Here is an 18014-nt window from a genome sequence, read left to right on the forward strand (position 1 = left end):
ACTGTGTCTCCACCTGGTACAGCGGCTGCACTGAGGCGGACAGAGTGAGGCTCCAGAGGACAGTCAAAACAGCGCAAAGGATTATTGGCTGCCCTCTCCCCTCACTGTCGGACATCTACACCGCCCGGTGCCTCAGAAGGGCTCTCAACATCGTCAAAGACAATACCCACCCAAACTCACACCTGTTCGACCTGATGCCCTCTGGCAGGCGCTACAGATGCATCAAATCGAGGACCAATAGACTGAGAAACAGTTTCTTTCCGAGAGCCATCTCCATTCTGAACTCTCACACACACACGAGAACACCCTTACCTTGCAGAACAGCATCGTGATGTGTTTTTATATACCCTATTCAGTACTAAATTCTATTGCACTCTCTTATTTATTTATCTAATTTATATATTTGTCTGTATTATTGTTGTATTGCACTGGAGAGGGGAGCCCTCTAATCTCGTTGCACACTTGAGTACAATGACAATAAAAGGGATTTCTAATATATATATATATATATATATATATATATATATATATATATATATATATATTTCATTCCTTCTGAAGATTTACTCCCATTCTAGTGGCCAGGAAGGCAATTGTAGTTGAAACATCTTTAAATACAACTCAATTCGAAGGAAATAAATTGACTCCTTAAAAGTAACTCAACCAGTATTACCGTGTAGTGTAAATAACTAGTGTTCGCCCAATTACCTTTAGGAACTTGACGATGAATAGGGTCTAACTCTGTTGAGAGGAGCCAGATGAGGTGGCTCAGGCATCTGATAACGATGGACGCTTGGAGTGTTATGGGCATGGCCCACCGGCAGCAGGCCGCGGGGAATGCCAGGGGGATCCCTCCGGAATAGCAAGAAGTGGCTGGGTAGAGGGAAGTCTGGGCTTCTCTGCTGAAGCTGCTGCCACCGCGACACGACCGCAGATCAGCAGTAGATAATGGATGGACACTAACTGTAATGACTTTCAGAAAACGTACACGATAGGTTTCTTCGAGTACATTGTACTCGAAAAAATAGAGCTGTGAAAATTACAGCATTAACTCAAGATTATTTTGTTTTCAAATACACATGATTAAAAACATTTTCTTTTTTAACTCAGTTTTACTTACTTTAGAAATTAATTTGCATATCTTGCTAAGCCAAATTCAAACCCTGTACCATATAAACTGTACATATTTAGCACATGATCTCAGAACAAAACACCCTGCGAAAGTTACCACAGGGCCTTGCAAACCAACACTGGAGTGTGGTGCTTACAACTAAATGTACTGCATACGGTTTGAGAATTGTTTCTCAGAAAAATTCCTGTAAGGAAGACTCCATTTAAGTTGTCTTCAAGGATCAAATCTATTACAACAGTCTTTGATTTAAAATACACTTCATATTTGGTTCGTTTACATTGATTACAAGATATTATTCAAGTGAATACCTGTTAAAAGCTTAACAAAAAAATAGTAGTCCAAAAAAATTTGATTAATAGCAATTAATTACGGAATATTTTTGCGATTATTAGTTTAAAATTTTTTATCGCTGGGCAGCACTACTAAAAAGAATATTCAGTTATTTTGTAAAATTGTAGATTTTACTCTGAATGTGGGACCAAATCTAGCCTTTTAGACTAAAATGTACTCTACAAAATTTACTGTGTGCTTATTTACAAATGATCTGTTTGACAAGTTAAAGCTAACCTTATCCATTCCATTGGTTCTGTTAAATGTATGTTGCATTGCCAAGAAATCTCACACATGTGGGATATCCATCTTCAGTTTGAAACCAAAAATTGTGCTTTGGTTTTGCCGTCCTTATCTACTTTATGACACAGACAGACAGAAGTTAGTTGTGCCAGGTGTTGGTGTATTGGGAAGGAATAGATCCTGTTGACTGGCTCGCCTATTCCCATCCCTGAATCCAAATGAGCGTCTTTGGAATATGTATAGTTGTCAGACGATTGAGTGTCTCATAAGAAATATGCTAACGGGAAGCAGACAGAAAAGCGGAGGCCGTCGTCACTCACTGAACTGCGTCCATCCTGAGTTGTCTTAGTATCTTTTACTTCAGTTGTGGATTGCTTTATGAGTTACAATAACCTCAATGGTTTATGTGTTGAGAGACATTGAAACGAAGCCGGGAGACTAAATGAGAGTTGTGTGCTTAAGAGAAAAATTAAAACCACGTCTGGCTGAGCAAAAGAGAACCTGCTTAAAAAAAAAAAAAATACTGCACACCAAAGCGTTCCTCCGAGTGTGTGTGTGACTGCGAGCGCTTGTATATGGTCGTGTCAATAGAAGTGAGGTGTTGATTAGGACCCTCTCTAGCTGTACAATGCGCCGGAGTGTTCAAGTGTTTGCCTTGTACTTGGAGCTGGCTGCACTCAGTGCAGCGTATAAATAAACAGCAGTCACACTGACGGCACTCTGATTGGCCATCCTGTAACAAGCTCTGAAAGGCCAGTTTGCAATGTCACAGCATGAACACCCGCCATCTAATTGATAACAGACTTTGGCACAAGGGACAACCATGTGAAATGTATTCATTTATCGACATATTCCCTCTCATCCAAATGGATGTCGGAATTAAATTAACCGTATAATATAAATGGAGGATATAGATTTGCAAAGTGCTTGAATTTGCTTGGTGTGCCACTCTGTATATTACAGAAAATGAAATTACTGACTTGTTTGACAACTAAAAGAACTTTAAAGGTGCATGTTAACACCATTTAGACCAGGTGTGGGCAAACTATGGCCACATGCGGTCCGTTAAACGTTTTAATCCGGCACGCCGAACTTGAAAAAAATTAAATGAATAAACCTTGTTAATATTTTATTTTCTAACTCCTGTGGTTTTTCAAAGACATATATATATATTGTCGTAATGCTTTTATTTCAAATCAAATGTATTTTTTTCTCCGATGAGGTGAGGTTATCAAAACACTCCATCCATCTGCTCCTGGTCCTCTGTCAAATTTTAGAACCCATTGTGGCCCGCCAATCAGAAAGTTTGCCCACCCCTGATTTAGACTGACTGAAACTGCACTATATCAAAAATTCTCATGGATGACGTGTGCAATTGTTTTACCGCAATTCATGCCTCTGCCATTGGCTAACTTCAAACTTGTCTCCACAAATAGTGGGTGACTTTTGTTTCACAATCATGTGCCGCATGAGCGTGGCAGTCTGTAAAAGATGGAATGTGGATCTGCATTTTACCAAAGTCCACGACAACTTCTTCCGGGACTTTCCCACAGGAAGCAGCCACCATTAAGAGAGATGAAAAGTACTCTCCAAAAACAACAGTTTCTGTTAATGAAACTGCCATAGAAGGCCAGTGCATCAACAGAACCATCATTTAATGTGACGTAATCTTGTGCAAAGTGTAAAAACTCGAGCGTGGAGTGTGCGTGTGCTGCAGATGTGGTGACACAGATGGCGTTAAAAGTTGCTCCCGGTTTTCACACCTCATTGTGACAACTGCAGACAGTAATCTCATCATACAGAAAAGTGTTGTTTTTTTTTTCAGGGAAGGGCATGGTTTGGTTTGTTTTGGTTGTCTCTAATCTTACTCAAGAGATAGGGAGGACTTTGTCTCAGATGGTAGTTGTGCGACTGAGTGAACAAAGATGACATGTCGGTTCCATTCTTGGAACACGTTGATAGTTACCCTTAATCAGATTATTGAACATCATCATGTTTATGGCATGCAACCTTACATTTCAGCATTATCACAATGACTACAATCCCATACTTTCATTTACCATGAATATTCATTGAATCAATCAATGGATGTGGAGACCGAAGTGATTTTTTTTTTTTTAATGAAACGTCAAAAATCAGTGCTCACATTGACTCAATGTCATAGAAAACTGCAAAGTAATCAATAAACCTTGCCACAATTATTGACCTAGATTTGGTTTTCAACAATCAGGCCCACGCTTTTACTCAAGCTTCTTATTCCCACCTGAAAGCTTAATTAATAGAGATCTGTTTTAAGAAGACAGCGAAAAACATGTTTAATTTTTTCAAAAGGGTGGATTCATGTTGATTAGTTTTAACAGCAACAACAAAAAATAAATCAATTAGGCAGTTGCAGACGATCCAGAATGCAACCACCGGAGTCCTTACAAACGCCGCTAAACCAGACGCATTTCATACCCACCCTCAAATATCAGCACTTGCTTCCTCCCCAAAATGGAACGTAACAAAATGAAATGGCATCGATCGTTCCAAACTTCATGAATATTTGAGCTCTCCTCAGAATGTCAGTTCATTTAAATCTGGGTTGGAAACATTATTATTTACAGCCGCATTCTCACCAATTGCTGCTTTAATAATCTCTTCACTCTACTTAATACATTTTTATTAGCTCCCCTTTCAATATTTTATTCTTGTCTCTTAATTGCCTTTTGTTTCTTAAATGCACTTTTATTGCAATTTCAATCTTGCGTTTGAATTCCTCGGTGTCTCTTTAATGTTCTTTCCTTCAACAAATTTTTGATAATTCCTTCCAGCGACCATATATAGGATAAGCGGTGTTGCAGATGACACACCTTTCCTGAATGCAAAACGTTTTGAATTGCCTGTGCTTTGTCCTCTACAAATAAACTTGCCTTGCGTTAGATGATGTTTTTGCCCCCAAAAACGACCACCAAGGGAGTTGATATTTACGTAGTGAAGGACTAGGCCTACTCTAGTAAAAGTGTTGATGTTTAAAAAAATGAATCATGCATTAGGTATTCAAATATACATCAAGTTGTATACAATCGCAATGTTTTAGTGGAGTATTGGTGGAGAGATGGAAGTGCCTTGCTCAACAATGACATCGACACAGATTTTCTCCATGGAAATCGAGGAGGTCATCAGGTGTCTTTCCATGGCTGATAATTTAACATTAATCAAACCAGTTGTCCCAGAATTGGATTAATTTGTAGCATATCTGTTATTGTCATTGTTGAGGCAAACAAAAAACAAGAATATATTCAATCCCACACCATTTTCTTGAAGGCTCATTCATTTGTGTTTCAGTACACAGTGACACTGCGACACAGCCGCTGTACTTTTTAAACAAAACTAATGCATTCGGTGTCCCTCTAACAATAACACGTTCAGCAAACATGTTCGATTTGGACAAGAGCAGCTGTATGGTATAAATCTGAACTAGTTTGTTTTAGCTTAGCGCTCAAGATGCAGCGAGGTCGTGTGCATGTTTACGCGTGTGTGTTCAGAGGGGGTGGCGGCCCTAAGTCATGAGGCTCCGCCTTATCGTTGGATTAAGCGTCAGGGTGGTCCCAGTCGTGTGATGGTAATCCTGCTGCTGTGTACAAGTCCCTTTAGTGATGTTATACAAAAACACACACTCACATACACAAACATCAGTATTTGTTAAACATTTATCGGGGTAAACTTTCTACACCAAAATTAAATATTTTCACATTTCAGGATAAATAAATATTCTTAATGAGGATGTGGATTTCATGTTAGCAATAAGACCACTGTTTGGATTTGAAAACTGGCTTTATTAAGCCAATCCAATTGACCAGTGTAAACAATTACAGCCTTATTACTAAAATATTTCAATGTCAACAGGCTTCTTATTAGATGGCTGCATTGTCTGATTTCTCTGCACTTGTTCATTGATAAGGTTGTTACAGTTTGGGCTCTCACTTCAAACACCACATTTGACCCCTCTGTCCATGTCCCTTGACTGACGGTGTTCAAATCTTTTGAAGTTTTTAGAGGATGTGCTTTGCCAAACTAAGCCATCCGGTTCCCCTCATGAATCTGTTCATCCTCATTTCTTGAAGTCCTCAGGAGTATTCATATCAGTTTTGGCCATTGTCAACAGCAGTCTGAAGTCCCCCAACACAAACATTCTGTGGTGCGACCCCTGCTCAAGAAACCTGGCCTCGATCAAGGTGTGCGATCAAATTTTAGAGCCGTGTCCAACCTGCCTTTTTAAGAGTCTCTATAGCACAGAGTCAGCCACTTCACATGTTTTTTTTTTTTTTTTTCTTCTCCTGGCTAATGACAGTGGAGCCTGTATGTGTGTCTTGTTTTGGCGTTTTCTACCTGCAGCGTTTGATATGATGGAGCTCAGCATTCTATTGGCGCATTTGCAGCACCAGGTGGACATTTGCGGAAGCACTCTAGACTGGTTTTTAGATCCTATTTGGCTTACAGGACTTTTTGTGTTCGCCTTGTTTGCTTTGTGTGCCCCAATGTCGTTTGGTGTTAGAGAGTTCAGTTTGCATGCTAATTCCTTTCACGACTGTGCGGATGACAGTCAGAGCTACTGTATGGCCTTTTTTCAAATCTAATGCTGCTGGCTAAAGTAGAGACTCTCCTTTCACAACAGCACAAACAGTAATGCACGCCTTCATTACATTTCGTCTGGATTACTGTAACGCATTATATATTCTGGAGTCAGCTAATCGGCCCTCAAGCGTCTCCAGTTGGTCCAAAATGCTGCTGCTCGCCTCCTAACTTCAGCTCGTAGGAGGCAGCACATAACTCAAATTCTGGCCTCCCTTCACTGTCTCCTTGTACGTTTTAGAGTTCCTTTTAAGATTCTTTTATATGTTTTTAAATCTTTAAATGGTCTCGACCCACCTCACTTTTCTGACCTCCTCCAACTCTATGTACCTGTGTGGTGCCACGGGTTAGTGGACCAGATACTACTGCAGGTACCAAAGAGGACTAAGACAAGCCTCGGAGGGGATTGGGCTTTATCCCCACTTTGGAATGGCCTTTTGCTAAATGTTAGGCAAGCTCACTGACCATCTTTAAAATTCATCTTTAAACACACTTTTATTGTTTGGCTTTTGAGTCAAGTCAAGTCAAGTCAATTTTATTTGTATAGCCCTTAATCACAGACAGTCTCAAAGGGCTTTACATAGCCACAATCGACATCCCCGATCTTAACCCCCAGGAGGGCAAGGAAAAACTCACAAAACCACATTAGGGGAAAAGTGAGAAACCTTGAGAAGGGACCACAGATGGGGGAATCCCCCTTCCAGGATGACCAGGCTGCAATGGATATATTTTGACTCAGCATGAGACTCTGCATTGTTACAGTCTTTTATTGTCTTTACTGTTTTTTATGTTATTCATTTATTGGCATAACTCTATTTGTATTTCTGTCTGATTTTTACTTTATGTACAGCACTGTGTATCTTGCTGTGGTTGTTTTCCAAGTGCTCAATAAATTATCCATTCAACATGCTCCCACTCCCACAAGAGCAATTTGTTGACCAGACAGGCAAATAAAGATAGATAGTAGATAAAGAAAAAGCAATCAATATTCAATCAATTGCTCGGTGGCGGGCCGTGCATTTCACACGTAGGCCTTCAGTGAAGTCCCACTTATTCCGACTCGAATAATTACCCCTCATAAAGCCATCATTTATGACACCACGGCTGGAGAAATAATATACATAGAATATACATACATACACACTTGCACACTAGTGGGTGTTGGAAAACCTCAGCTCACAAGAGTGAACTTCTCTTGAAAGGTCCGTCTTGAAAATGGCCTCACAAGTATAACTGCAATCAAAGACAGACTTTTCCTGCCTTCTGCCATTGTGGGATAAAAAAAATTTGACAATATACTTTAGATATTCGAACGGTTGCCGAGTTAGACTGTCTGGTTGAATTTTAATTGGATAAAAACTCTCACCTAAAAATATAACAATGGGATATAATGTGACATGTATGTTAAGAATTACCATTGAACAATGAATGAGTCTTTTAATGTCCTATGGAAGATTTATTGTTTTGAAGTCCAAGTAAAGACAGCTTGAGTAGCAAAAGAAGGACCATTTGTGAAAGAAATTTTAAAAATTAACTCTGAAGCTCTTGAGACTGCATGACTTAATTAACATTTACCAAAAATTTATTTTCAAAAGCATAACCTCTAAACATATAGAAGAATGCAAATCAATTAAAAGTGTAGCTAAAGTTAACCCATTGGGAATCTTTTCTCGTTTGCAGCTCGTAATCTCAATTTATTTATTTATTTTTTTGTCAGGGCTGTTTCCCATGAGGATCATTTACACTAAAAACACTCACAATCAGATAAAGATATCATTTGCATTCATCAATCCATTTCTTGATACAAAGCTGTCAAAGAAGACAAGAATGCAGCCGGATGAATGATTTGTTGTGTTGATCAGTAGACACAACTTGTGATCCAATCTCATTTTTCTACGCCTCATCGGTGTTTTCGTTTTTCTTTCCCCTCTGACATTTTTGTATGTTTTATTTAAACCAACCACCCCCATGCCTGCCCCCACCAAAAAAAGAGAAGAAGTGCTCTACACAGGAAATGTGTGTAATTGTGAGTTCCATCTTCAAATGAGCGGCGATTTATTTATTTCAACAAACATTCCTGATTTGCACAGCCCTGCGGGGCCAAGCGTTCTCAGGCTAGTGGGTGTCCGAGCTGTAAAACTATATTTAGACATGGCGACTGCCTGTTTGCAATGATGCTGTCAGCTGGCTGCACTGAGTTCATGCATGTGTCATAAATATAAAGGGAGTTAATGCATATTTGTGACCTGCTCTGAAATTTCAATAAATTTCAATACGTTGTTGGAGAGTCACTCAAAACTGAGGTTTGCCCCATGGTCCAAAGAATTCCCTCCCCAGGTTCAAGCCACACGCAGTGTTCTGTTTTTTGTTAGCTTACTGAAATGGTCTCTCTTTCTCATGTTGCATTATACATATTTTTTTTTTAAATAGTGTGACTGTAACCAACAGGTGAGCAAACGCACTGTTATAGCAATCAGCAAATAATTAAATCACGTATTTTAGGAGAAACATGCCAGTGGATTCCATAGTTATCGTTCATCCACCTTAATAAACCAATTCATTACTAATCGAGTCCTTGTTCTGTATTTTTTTTTTAATAATACAAGTCGCATTCTATTTGAAGGGCCCCCAAACTACCATGGAAAAGTATTGTTTATGACGAAAAATGTCATTCTATATGGACCACATGTGTGTTTAAAATTAAAAATAGCTGAACTCCCAACGTCAGTTTCATTTCCAGTGATTGTGGAAGTTTGGGAGTTTTGGCAAGGACAGTGGAAGCCCTCGATCCTCTTCGCTCTCTGATTGCTGCATTTACACATTTTGTCTGTTGTTTTGAAAATTGTCTACTCAGACAAACGTTCACTTATTACCAAACTAAATTTTGTTTATTTTGTACATGAAATTCACAGCGAATGGAAAGACAAGGTCAAGCATGGGTATAAATCTTATTTGTCTGATTATAAAAGGCAATACACAAAATGTTGGAAATAGCTATGTACATTATCTAGTGCCTTATTGTTTGTAACATGTTATTTTATTTAAGAGGAAACTATATATGAGAGCCAACATTTAACTGAGTGATATAGAAGAACATTTCAGCATTTGAAAACAATTAGCTGTGCATTTGTACACTTTAATGCAGTGACTTCCCAGCTAGTGTGTTGTGGCGGCGTGCCACAAAAGATCTTCAGATGCACCGTGGAAAATTATTCAATTTTACTTCATTGGTACAGAGATTATTTGATATGCATCTTAATGCATCTGCGCCAGTGACATTAAGTGACACACATGACAAATTAAATGCTCTTCCACTAGATGGCAGAATGTACATAATAAATCTTTCTTTCCCCTTTTTTTTGTAATGCAAAAGTATGTGCCTACCCCAAATCAAAGTTGGACAAACACTGTTTGAAAGGAAAAGAATGGCAATCTGTGAATCATTATGAATAATGAAGAATTTTATCTCGACAAGGGAGTGACAAATAAGAGCAAAACGGAAATCCCATTTGATATAAGTGATGCTGTCTAGTGTCCGAAAGCACGTTTGGCCCGACACCTGTACTTTGGTGCTGCGGGCCCAGGTCGCCTTCACGTTTTGCGAGGATGCTCTCAATGCTGAAAGCCGTGCATTTGTCCCTGCTCGGAACACCTGCTTTCGGACCCAAGTGAGCAACAAGAGAAGTGGAATTGTCGTCCGTGGGAATTTTCAAGCTGAGTATGGGTACGTCATGCGCCCGCGGTGACATGTGCCTTTTGTTCTGCTTCCTCCTGGTGGGCTTCACGGCGTGACACACTTTCTGTCTGTGTGTGGAAGGGGTTTGCTGTTGCACTGATTTCGAGTCCGGTTGCGTTTCCACTCTCTGCGTGTCTTGTCTCAGCGTCATCTCCACTACCAAGGAAGAAGAGCTTGGATGGTCCCTTCCGGAGGCTGATGATGACCCTTTGGCGCGCTCCTGTCTACACTTTGCCTTCCTCTTCCTCCGCCGGTAGTTGCCATTCTCAAACATGTTGGTACACTTGGTGTCCAGCGTCCAGTAACTGCCTTTGCCGGGTCGGCCCTTCTCCCTGGGCACTTTGATGAAGCAGTCGTTCAGGGAGAGGTTGTGGCGGATGGAGTTCTGCCAGCCCTGCTTGTTGTCGTGGTAAAAGGGGAAGCGGTCCATGATGAACTGGTAGATGCCGCTCAGCGTGGCGCGCTGCTCGGGCGTGCTCTTGATGGCCATGGCGATGAGCGCGATGTAACTGTAAGGGGGCTTCTGCGGGGGGTCCTGGCGGGACGACACGAGGCTCAAAGCGGCAGGAACCACGCCACCACTGTCTCCTCCGTACAAGTAGATGAGCGGAGGTCCAGAGAAGTTCAGAGCGGAGGATGGCACGCCGAATGTCGCCACACATCCGGGGTAGAGCGTCATGACGCAGGGATCGGGCACTTGGGAATGAGCGCTGGGGGAGAAGCTCTTTTCTCTGATTCTCTCACTTCATGTGCTCCACTAAATAAATGTTGATCGCTGTAGTACTTTTGCTTCGTTTATGTGGATTTTGCGCCGGGAAATAAATTGCCGTTTCAGCCCACCCACATTAATTAAAATTTCATTGCGCCGAACGCCCTCTGCCCCCCCCACCCTTGTTCCTGTTCTCGGTTCCACGCACGACCAATCAGGTGCCGCTTTATTCCCTCATCTGTTTATAGAATTAGCTGCTTGATAAGTCTGCCCACCCAAGTTGAATCAAGCTGTGTTTATTTGGAAAAATTTCCGGCCACCCAATACATAAACGCACTGATGTGCTGTTTGAAAGATCACGTCCACCACTGACGCTGAGACTTGCTCGCACAGAAAGAACAAGCAAACACCGCAGACTCCATTGCTGGGACTTACTGTGGGTTTGTTTAAAGGGCGAAAATTGGACTAAAAACATTGCACATACTCTTTCGATATCCATCTATCTATTGGGAAAATTCCGTCGTAACATTTGCAAAAGTCATGATTTGTTCTGATGACGTGGAAAGGGGGAAAATGTCTTAATAACTTTGATGACGTCGGACATATTTACCAGATTGCCTATCAAATCAAATTGTACTTTAGTTGGATCTCTGGCAGGGCTAGGGGATGCTATAACCCCGTCAGATATGTGTGTACCCCCCAGTTAAGCACGTCCTGCATTTTAGTTCATAGTCTATATTCTCAGCCCCCCCCCCATTGTATCTGACAAGGTCAACATGTTCAGTACACAATCAATAAAAATGGCTGTCCTCATGAAAAGCTAATTCAAAATGAGCTTTGACACCACCTTTTCTTTGAATATTTTGTTAACTTCTCTTAATGAGAAAAATTAGTTTGTGACTGCCCTGCCAGTGACTTAAATCTGGGTTGGAACGGAGTCAGGGCCATTGGGATTTGGTAGATTATTTCACACATCTGGGCTTTGTGTTTTTTTAAAAATACTGATTGGCTCAAATCAGTGACGCCTTTTCCGTATTAACTAGACTTGCAGCGCCACCGTTTGCGAATGCACCCCGAAAAAATTCATCATAGATTGGTCATGGGTCCGGTCCGAACCATCTGTCGGTCCGGATCCGGACCACGGTCCGCCATTTGGTGATGCCTGCTCTAAATTGCCCCTAGGTGTGAGTGTGAGCGCGTGGATGGTTGTTCGTCTCTGTGTGCCCAGTGATTGGCTGGCAGACAATTCAGGGTGTCCCCCGCCTACTGCCCGAAGATAGCTGGGATAGGCTTCATCACCCCCCGCGACCCTAGTGAGGAGAAGCGGTTCCAGATAATGGATGGATGGATATAGTTTTAGGTTTTCTTTATGTTTCTTTGGGTCTTGTTAGTTTATTGTGTACACCTGCGCTTGTCACCCAATCAGCTCCCTCCAACCCTTTGTGTTTTGGCCAGGTGTTCCTTGTTGTCCATTTGCTTTCTGATGCTGATTTAAAATTGGCATATATGAAAAAAAGGGCAAATGGTAAAAAGGTCTTTCACTTGTATTGCGCCTTTCCACCTATTAAGACCCTCCAAGTGCTTCACAAAGGGTCCTGGAGCCTATCCCAGCTTTCTAGGAGGGATACACCCTGAACTGGTCGCAAGACAATCACAGGGCACACAAAGACAAACAACCACTTGTGCTCAAAATCACATGTCGGGACAATTTAGCTCATCCAACAATCCTACCATGCAGGTTTTAGGAAAGTGGGAGGAAACCGGAGTACCCAGAGAAAACCCGTGCAGGCAGAGGGAGAACATGCAAACTCCACAAAAGACCGGAGCCGGAATCAAACCCTGCACCAGTGCCACCTGTCTCTCCTTTGCATCAAGTCGTAGTTTGTGTGCAGTGAAGTACGACCTGAGCCCCTTTTTACTATCCAGAGACAGTAGTCCTTTGTAACAAACACAAGTTCAGAACAATGGCAAATTAAATTTTGTCCAGCAATCTACAGAGCGTGATGGTTACTGCTTTTACGCTGGGTGTGAATGTGCTGTCCAGCTGTGCTTTTCTGAGTAGACCTTTCATGTTCCTCTTTGCTTTGACTACATTTCTTTCTTCAGGCTGCTCACGTTTTCACCCACAAACCACAAACATACATCTGAATCAGCTACTTTAAATTGCCTGTAGATGCATGTGCATGGGAATTGTCATCTGTCAGACCTGTAATTGACTGGTCCAAACCCACCTGAGACCCCTACTTGATTAGGAAAGTGACAACAATGTGACGAAAGTAAATATTAGATAAAATGAAATAAAAAATTAAATTATTATTATTATTATTTTAAAGTGGAGACAGTGGACATAATCGTTATTTCACACAGGCTACTAGTGAAGATAGCTACTCACAAAAAGGCTCAAATAAAAAAAAAAAAGAAATGATGTAAAAGTTGGAGCAATGTGAGGGAGTAGTGGGAAACATGTTAAGCACAAAGTTCTGCGCTTTGGGTTTGAGTAGAGTTTGCATGATCTCTTCATATTCTGACTTCCTCCTGCATTTTGAAATTGTGAATCTTCAGACAAGTTGGACAAACAGTTGGTATGAATGTGTGTGTCAATATTTGATTGTTGATATGTGCCCTGCTACTGGCCGATGACCAGCTTAAATTGTTGAAGGGATAGTCTCCAGCTCAACCGTGACTCAGCGAGAAGAAGCAGTGTAGAACATGGGAGGACAAATGGAAAAGTAATTATACATTATTAACAGAAATGTAGCTACTTTTTTCTTTTAAGTTTGGCAATATTCTACTATCATTTTCGGGGTTTCGAGTTGAAGATTTACAAGTGTTGCAAAGAGTGCCCATCCTTTTGATTTTGCGACGCTGCAGTTCCAATACTTGTCATGCCTTTAACCTTATTCTAATTGCATTGGAGTTTGATGTAATATCTGACTGGAGAAATACAGAATGGAGCTACAAACACAACAATTATACAGTAAAGTAACATCAAAATACGTAAAAGCCTCTCTGCATCTTGACTGCTTTTACTAAAGGTGTGTGATGTTTTTTCTTTTTATTAATGGCCTATATTCAGATACTAAAGGCTCAATTGCCTTACAAGGACAATGAGAAAATGTAATTTTTTTTTGGTAGATGTTTGTATAAAGCCTTATAATATGTATTTTCCTGTTTATAGGTTGAAGGATTATTATAACAACTTTACAAGTGCTCACAGCTGGATTCTGCTTACATTAGCGGTTGGAAGATCTCAGCGAATAAACCTACAAACTCGGTCTTTTCTCTGTTTGTGTCTCAGAAGACAGTAATTCACTGTAGGAAAGAAAATAAAACTAACATGCACGTACACAAGACATGGGATGTAGAACCATCACACTGCTTAGTTTGATTCTATTCATAATAATTTGTATACTTTGCAAATATTGTGCCATATTAGCTGTACTTCTTTAGCACGTTCAGAACAAAACATTGTGTTATCACCAAGTTACCACCGGACCTTGCAAATCAACACTGCTGGAGTGTGGCGCTTGTGGGCAGTTTTGAGAAATGTTTCGAAGAAAAATGCCTGTAAAGACGTCTCCATTTAGATCATATTCAAGAATCAAAGAAAGCTATAATAAGAGTCTTTGATTTATATATACTACTTCATATTTGGTGATTTTGCATCAATGGGCTGTAGTGTGACGTCTCAGAATATTCCATTAGGTGTGCCACGGTGATAAGTAAACCCCCAGGGTTTAGAAATGCCCTGCCTTTCATCCAGCCTAGCCTCGGTATAGACAAATATAAATTCCATAATATATCATATATACAAGTTATGTGAATCTGAATGGTTTTGAGGCTATATGTGCTCTGCAAATGACTGGCAGCCGGTCCTAAATCTATGTATAAATGCGTTGACTCCCTGACGTTCTGATGTGGAGTAAATCGGAACATCGGCGACATCTGCTGGACATGTTTAAGAATAATCCTGGTAGTCCATCATACCACTGAATTTTTTTTGACAACCTCCACAAGTTCATGTCAACCCTATTTAATAAAGAAAAAAACATGTTTTTTGATTGCCTACTTTACAAGTAATTTCTGTGACCATTGTGGGTTTTTCATTAATTATCAGGGGGCACCAACAATTTTATCCACACGTTTGTTTTTTAACTACAACTAAGTTGACAAAGGTTGACCTACTGAACATCCTTTCCTTTTATTTAGTGTTCTAACAGATTCAACCATGTTAAAATTGTCATTATGCATTTGCTTTAAATTGTTTTTTTGGTTGTGAATCTGTATGTGCTGATCATTGAGCGTTCACAGTGTGCATCATGTAGGTGTGCAAAAAAAAAAATATATATATATATATATATCATTAATTCACCAAATCACATGCATGCTAACCCAGCTGTTTTGGGGCAACGGGCAGGGTACACCCTTAAAGCAGAAGTCAAGTAATACATGTTTTTACAATATGTTCTAGTCACCCTCGCTAGTCCAAACACTGCATTCTAATTAATATTGCATTTATGGACTATGAATTAAGCAGAAAATTCCACTTTTCATATCCATCTCAAGGGGGTGGCCATTTTGACTGAAAATGAGCTCAGGTAACAACAAATCACAGCTCACCTGTTTTCTGGGTTTGGTTATATGATGATGTGGTCATGTGGCAAGCTGACCAAGAGAGGCATGCAAACTCCACAAAGAGAGGCCAGTTGGTGAGGCGGATGTGCCAACTAAACATTTGGCCACATGCCAGCCAGGTGTGCAATATTCTGCCTTGTTTGGAAGTTTGCAAATGAGCAAGTTGATAAATATAGGCATGTTTTAAACACTTATTTTTTTAAATTAAGCAATATTAACTAACCGTATTCCAGGAAACCATTTGAATTTTCTCATAAATAAATAAATAATAATCAAAAAACTTCGATCCCCACATTTTAACAGTTAAAAACACCACAATACTTTTATTAGATAATTATGCAGGATGGAATTTGGACAAAAAAATCATTGTTCATTGTAATATTTTACTTTCTTAGTAACCTGATTTCAAGTGAAAATAGAAATTAAGAAAAACTAAATGGCATTTAAATCAACTCTGATCCGGTCCAGTTGGAGAAATTCCAACAGTCTGTTTTGGAACAAGATATTTGACGGCCCACGTCAGCAGCGATTTTGCTACGTGAAATTTGCTAAAGTCCAGAAGATTCTGCCCAGACACCGTGTAAGTGTAAGAGAACGGCTCTCCATCAGCATGAACAGTAAGAATTTTTCTTTTTTCAGCACCCAAAGTATGAACGTAAATGCTGCCGTCAACAGTGCCAGAAGCCATCACTGAGTCACACAGCCACGATGGGGGGCTCCTAATTGTCTGATCCTCATCTTCCTCCACTGCAACTGTCGTTGGCACTTCTTGCACACACTCCAGATCCCGTTTTCTCTTTGATTTTCTATATCGTCTCTCGACACTCTCTTGTTGCACATCCACATTCTCAATAATGGTCTGTTTTCCTTTGAGAGCAATGTGACTATTTGGTGTTGATGTGTTACTACTTCCAGATGAGAGTGGCGGTATTTGATACGGTGGTAAGGAGCCATGGTCCCCTTTGCTGTGTTGTAAATCCTCAGCTTCTGTGTTCCCTGTGGGAAGTTGGGAACTGATTTTGGTAACCTGACAATTTTGTTCGTGGGACTGTATAGACTGTGTTGGAATGGCTTCCAGGGACATATCTGAGAAAGAAGACCCATTAGGTGGAGGATACATTTCCCATGGTTTCTCTAATGGTGTGATGTCCTTATTAGTCAACTCTACACTTAAGTGTAGATCTTGATGAGTGATGTTATCTGCAGAGTTTTGGATTTCTCCCTCTCCCTCCGTATACTTCGCTCTTTTACAGTCAACAGGATTAACTGACGATTGGATGCTCTCCGAAGGTCGCGAATCCAACACTGTGTCCCCATCAGTTGTCAATATATCAGCATTTTCTTTCTGTCTGTGGATAGCATGTCCTTCTGGGATGAGGAGATACTCGATCGGAATGCTGAAAACTCCTGTGCCGTTATCTGCAACCCGTTCAATGTCCCAGCTGGTGGGAGCGAACATGCCCGGTGGAGTCACTAAAGGGAAGCCAGCCGATGTGGAAGGCTGCATACTTGCACTCCTTACAATCATCAGTCTTTCCCGCACATCAGCATGCACAATTTGCAAACTCTCAAACTGCCACGCGACCAGCAGCTCAGACAGATTAAAGTCATTGAGGTTTGTTTGAGAGTTTGGCGTATCCTGGGCAGAAAGCATCCTCCATATCGTATAGATTTTTTTTGTGACAGAGGGTAAAGTGGTGCAGCAGGGGCTGATCTTTTTAAATGGGTCAACTGAAATTGTATAAATCCCTCCAACTAACAAGAAGAACTTGCATCTGGTCGGTTCTACGGCCATGTGAAACTTCAGTTGGTAGTCTCTAATGGAAACGTTGGCACTGACCATATTATTGAAATCTTCCCGTTCTTCCAGATCCTGAAGACGCTCCCACGCAGCTGAGGTCAGAATGGTGGGGATCTGCACTACACCATCAGATAGATAGAGCAGCTCTGGGGGGCCGTCAGTGTGATGGACCTCTGACTGAGACAGATCATCCACACAGGTAACATGAGCCTTCAGTGGTCTTCTTTTACTGCTGCCCTCCTCACTGCCATAACTTTGGATGAGACTCTCAATCCACGAAGACACTGGACCCCGCTTAACACGCGGCATGTCTAAAGATTCGTTTTTTCTTCTGGTGTTCCGTTAGGCAATCATTTAAAAAATTCCACCACATTACCTAAGGGAACAAATACAATAACACACACCATTAGCCTAGCTTATTAAAACACTGAACAGTACATGGACATGTAATAATCACTCACTATAGTTTCATCTGAAAAAAAAACATTTGAATTGCGATCATGTAAGAGGCTAATCACCACCCACCTTAACCTTAATATCGCTCATTAATTTATTGTAATAGATGGAAATTAATAAGGTTGCATTACTTTGTTTACTTCTCCCAATTTCACAAGATACTGCAAGTTCTGTAAAATCGTAATCGAACACAAACCGGAAGTATTTGTCACGATCACGTGACGCTTACAATATGATTCTGTTCCACTTTGCTTAACATCGTCCTTTTGATACACACTTTGGAATATAAACATAATAACGCTTTATGTAAACATACTTTTATATGTCCCAAAAGTACGAATTTAGAATACAAATGACA

The 18014-nt window shown here is 40.6% G+C and overlaps 3 protein-coding genes across 5 annotated transcripts in view; 1 reads left to right on the forward strand and 2 right to left on the reverse strand.

Moving 5' to 3' along the window:
- kiaa0513 (KIAA0513 ortholog) overlaps positions 1 to 17408 on the forward strand; it is a 41650-nt gene extending 24242 nt beyond the window's left edge. For both annotated transcript variants that reach the window (XM_088297689.1, XM_088297690.1), the window contains one exon: positions 17270 to 17408. In XM_088297689.1, the coding sequence (XP_088153815.1) occupies positions 17270 to 17276 (7 nt within the window). In that variant the 3' untranslated portion in view covers positions 17277 to 17408. The remainder of the gene's footprint in view (positions 1 to 17269) is intronic.
- foxl1 (forkhead box L1) lies at positions 9524 to 10838 on the reverse strand. Its single transcript, XM_088298808.1, has one exon. It carries the CDS (start codon positions 10732 to 10734, stop codon positions 9763 to 9765), a length of 972 nt encoding a protein of 323 aa, XP_088154934.1. The 5' UTR covers positions 10735 to 10838; the 3' UTR covers positions 9524 to 9762.
- Positions 15705 to 17917, reverse strand: acd (ACD shelterin complex subunit and telomerase recruitment factor). 2 transcript variants are annotated; one of them, XM_088297684.1, is made up of 2 exons: positions 17662 to 17917; positions 15705 to 17576 (listed from the first exon to the last, which is right to left on the reverse strand). In XM_088297684.1, the coding sequence occupies exon 2, from the start codon at positions 17507 to 17509 to the stop codon at positions 15848 to 15850; it is 1662 nt and encodes a 553-aa protein (XP_088153810.1). In that variant the 5' UTR covers positions 17510 to 17576; positions 17662 to 17917; the 3' UTR covers positions 15705 to 15847. The 2 variants fall into 2 exon arrangements, with proteins under 2 accessions (XP_088153810.1, XP_088153811.1); XM_088297685.1 differs by having other exon boundaries at positions 17788 to 17846.
- Positions 17918 to 18014: the final 97 nt, after the last annotated feature.

This window comes from Idiotropiscis lumnitzeri, chromosome 6 (assembly GCF_059441095.1).
Source record: "Idiotropiscis lumnitzeri isolate Australia: NSW breed Sydney's pygmy pipehorse chromosome 6, RoL_Ilum_1.0, whole genome shotgun sequence".
Classification (NCBI taxonomy): Eukaryota; Metazoa; Chordata; class Actinopteri; order Syngnathiformes; family Syngnathidae; genus Idiotropiscis; species Idiotropiscis lumnitzeri.

Coding starts and splice junctions, on each gene's coding strand:
- acd (XM_088297684.1), bottom strand. CDS start 17,509: ATGCCGCGTGTTAAGCGGGGTCCAGTGTCTTCGTGGATTGAGAGTCTC.
- foxl1 (XM_088298808.1), bottom strand. CDS start 10,734: ATGACGCTCTACCCCGGATGTGTGGCGACATTCGGCGTGCCATCCTCC.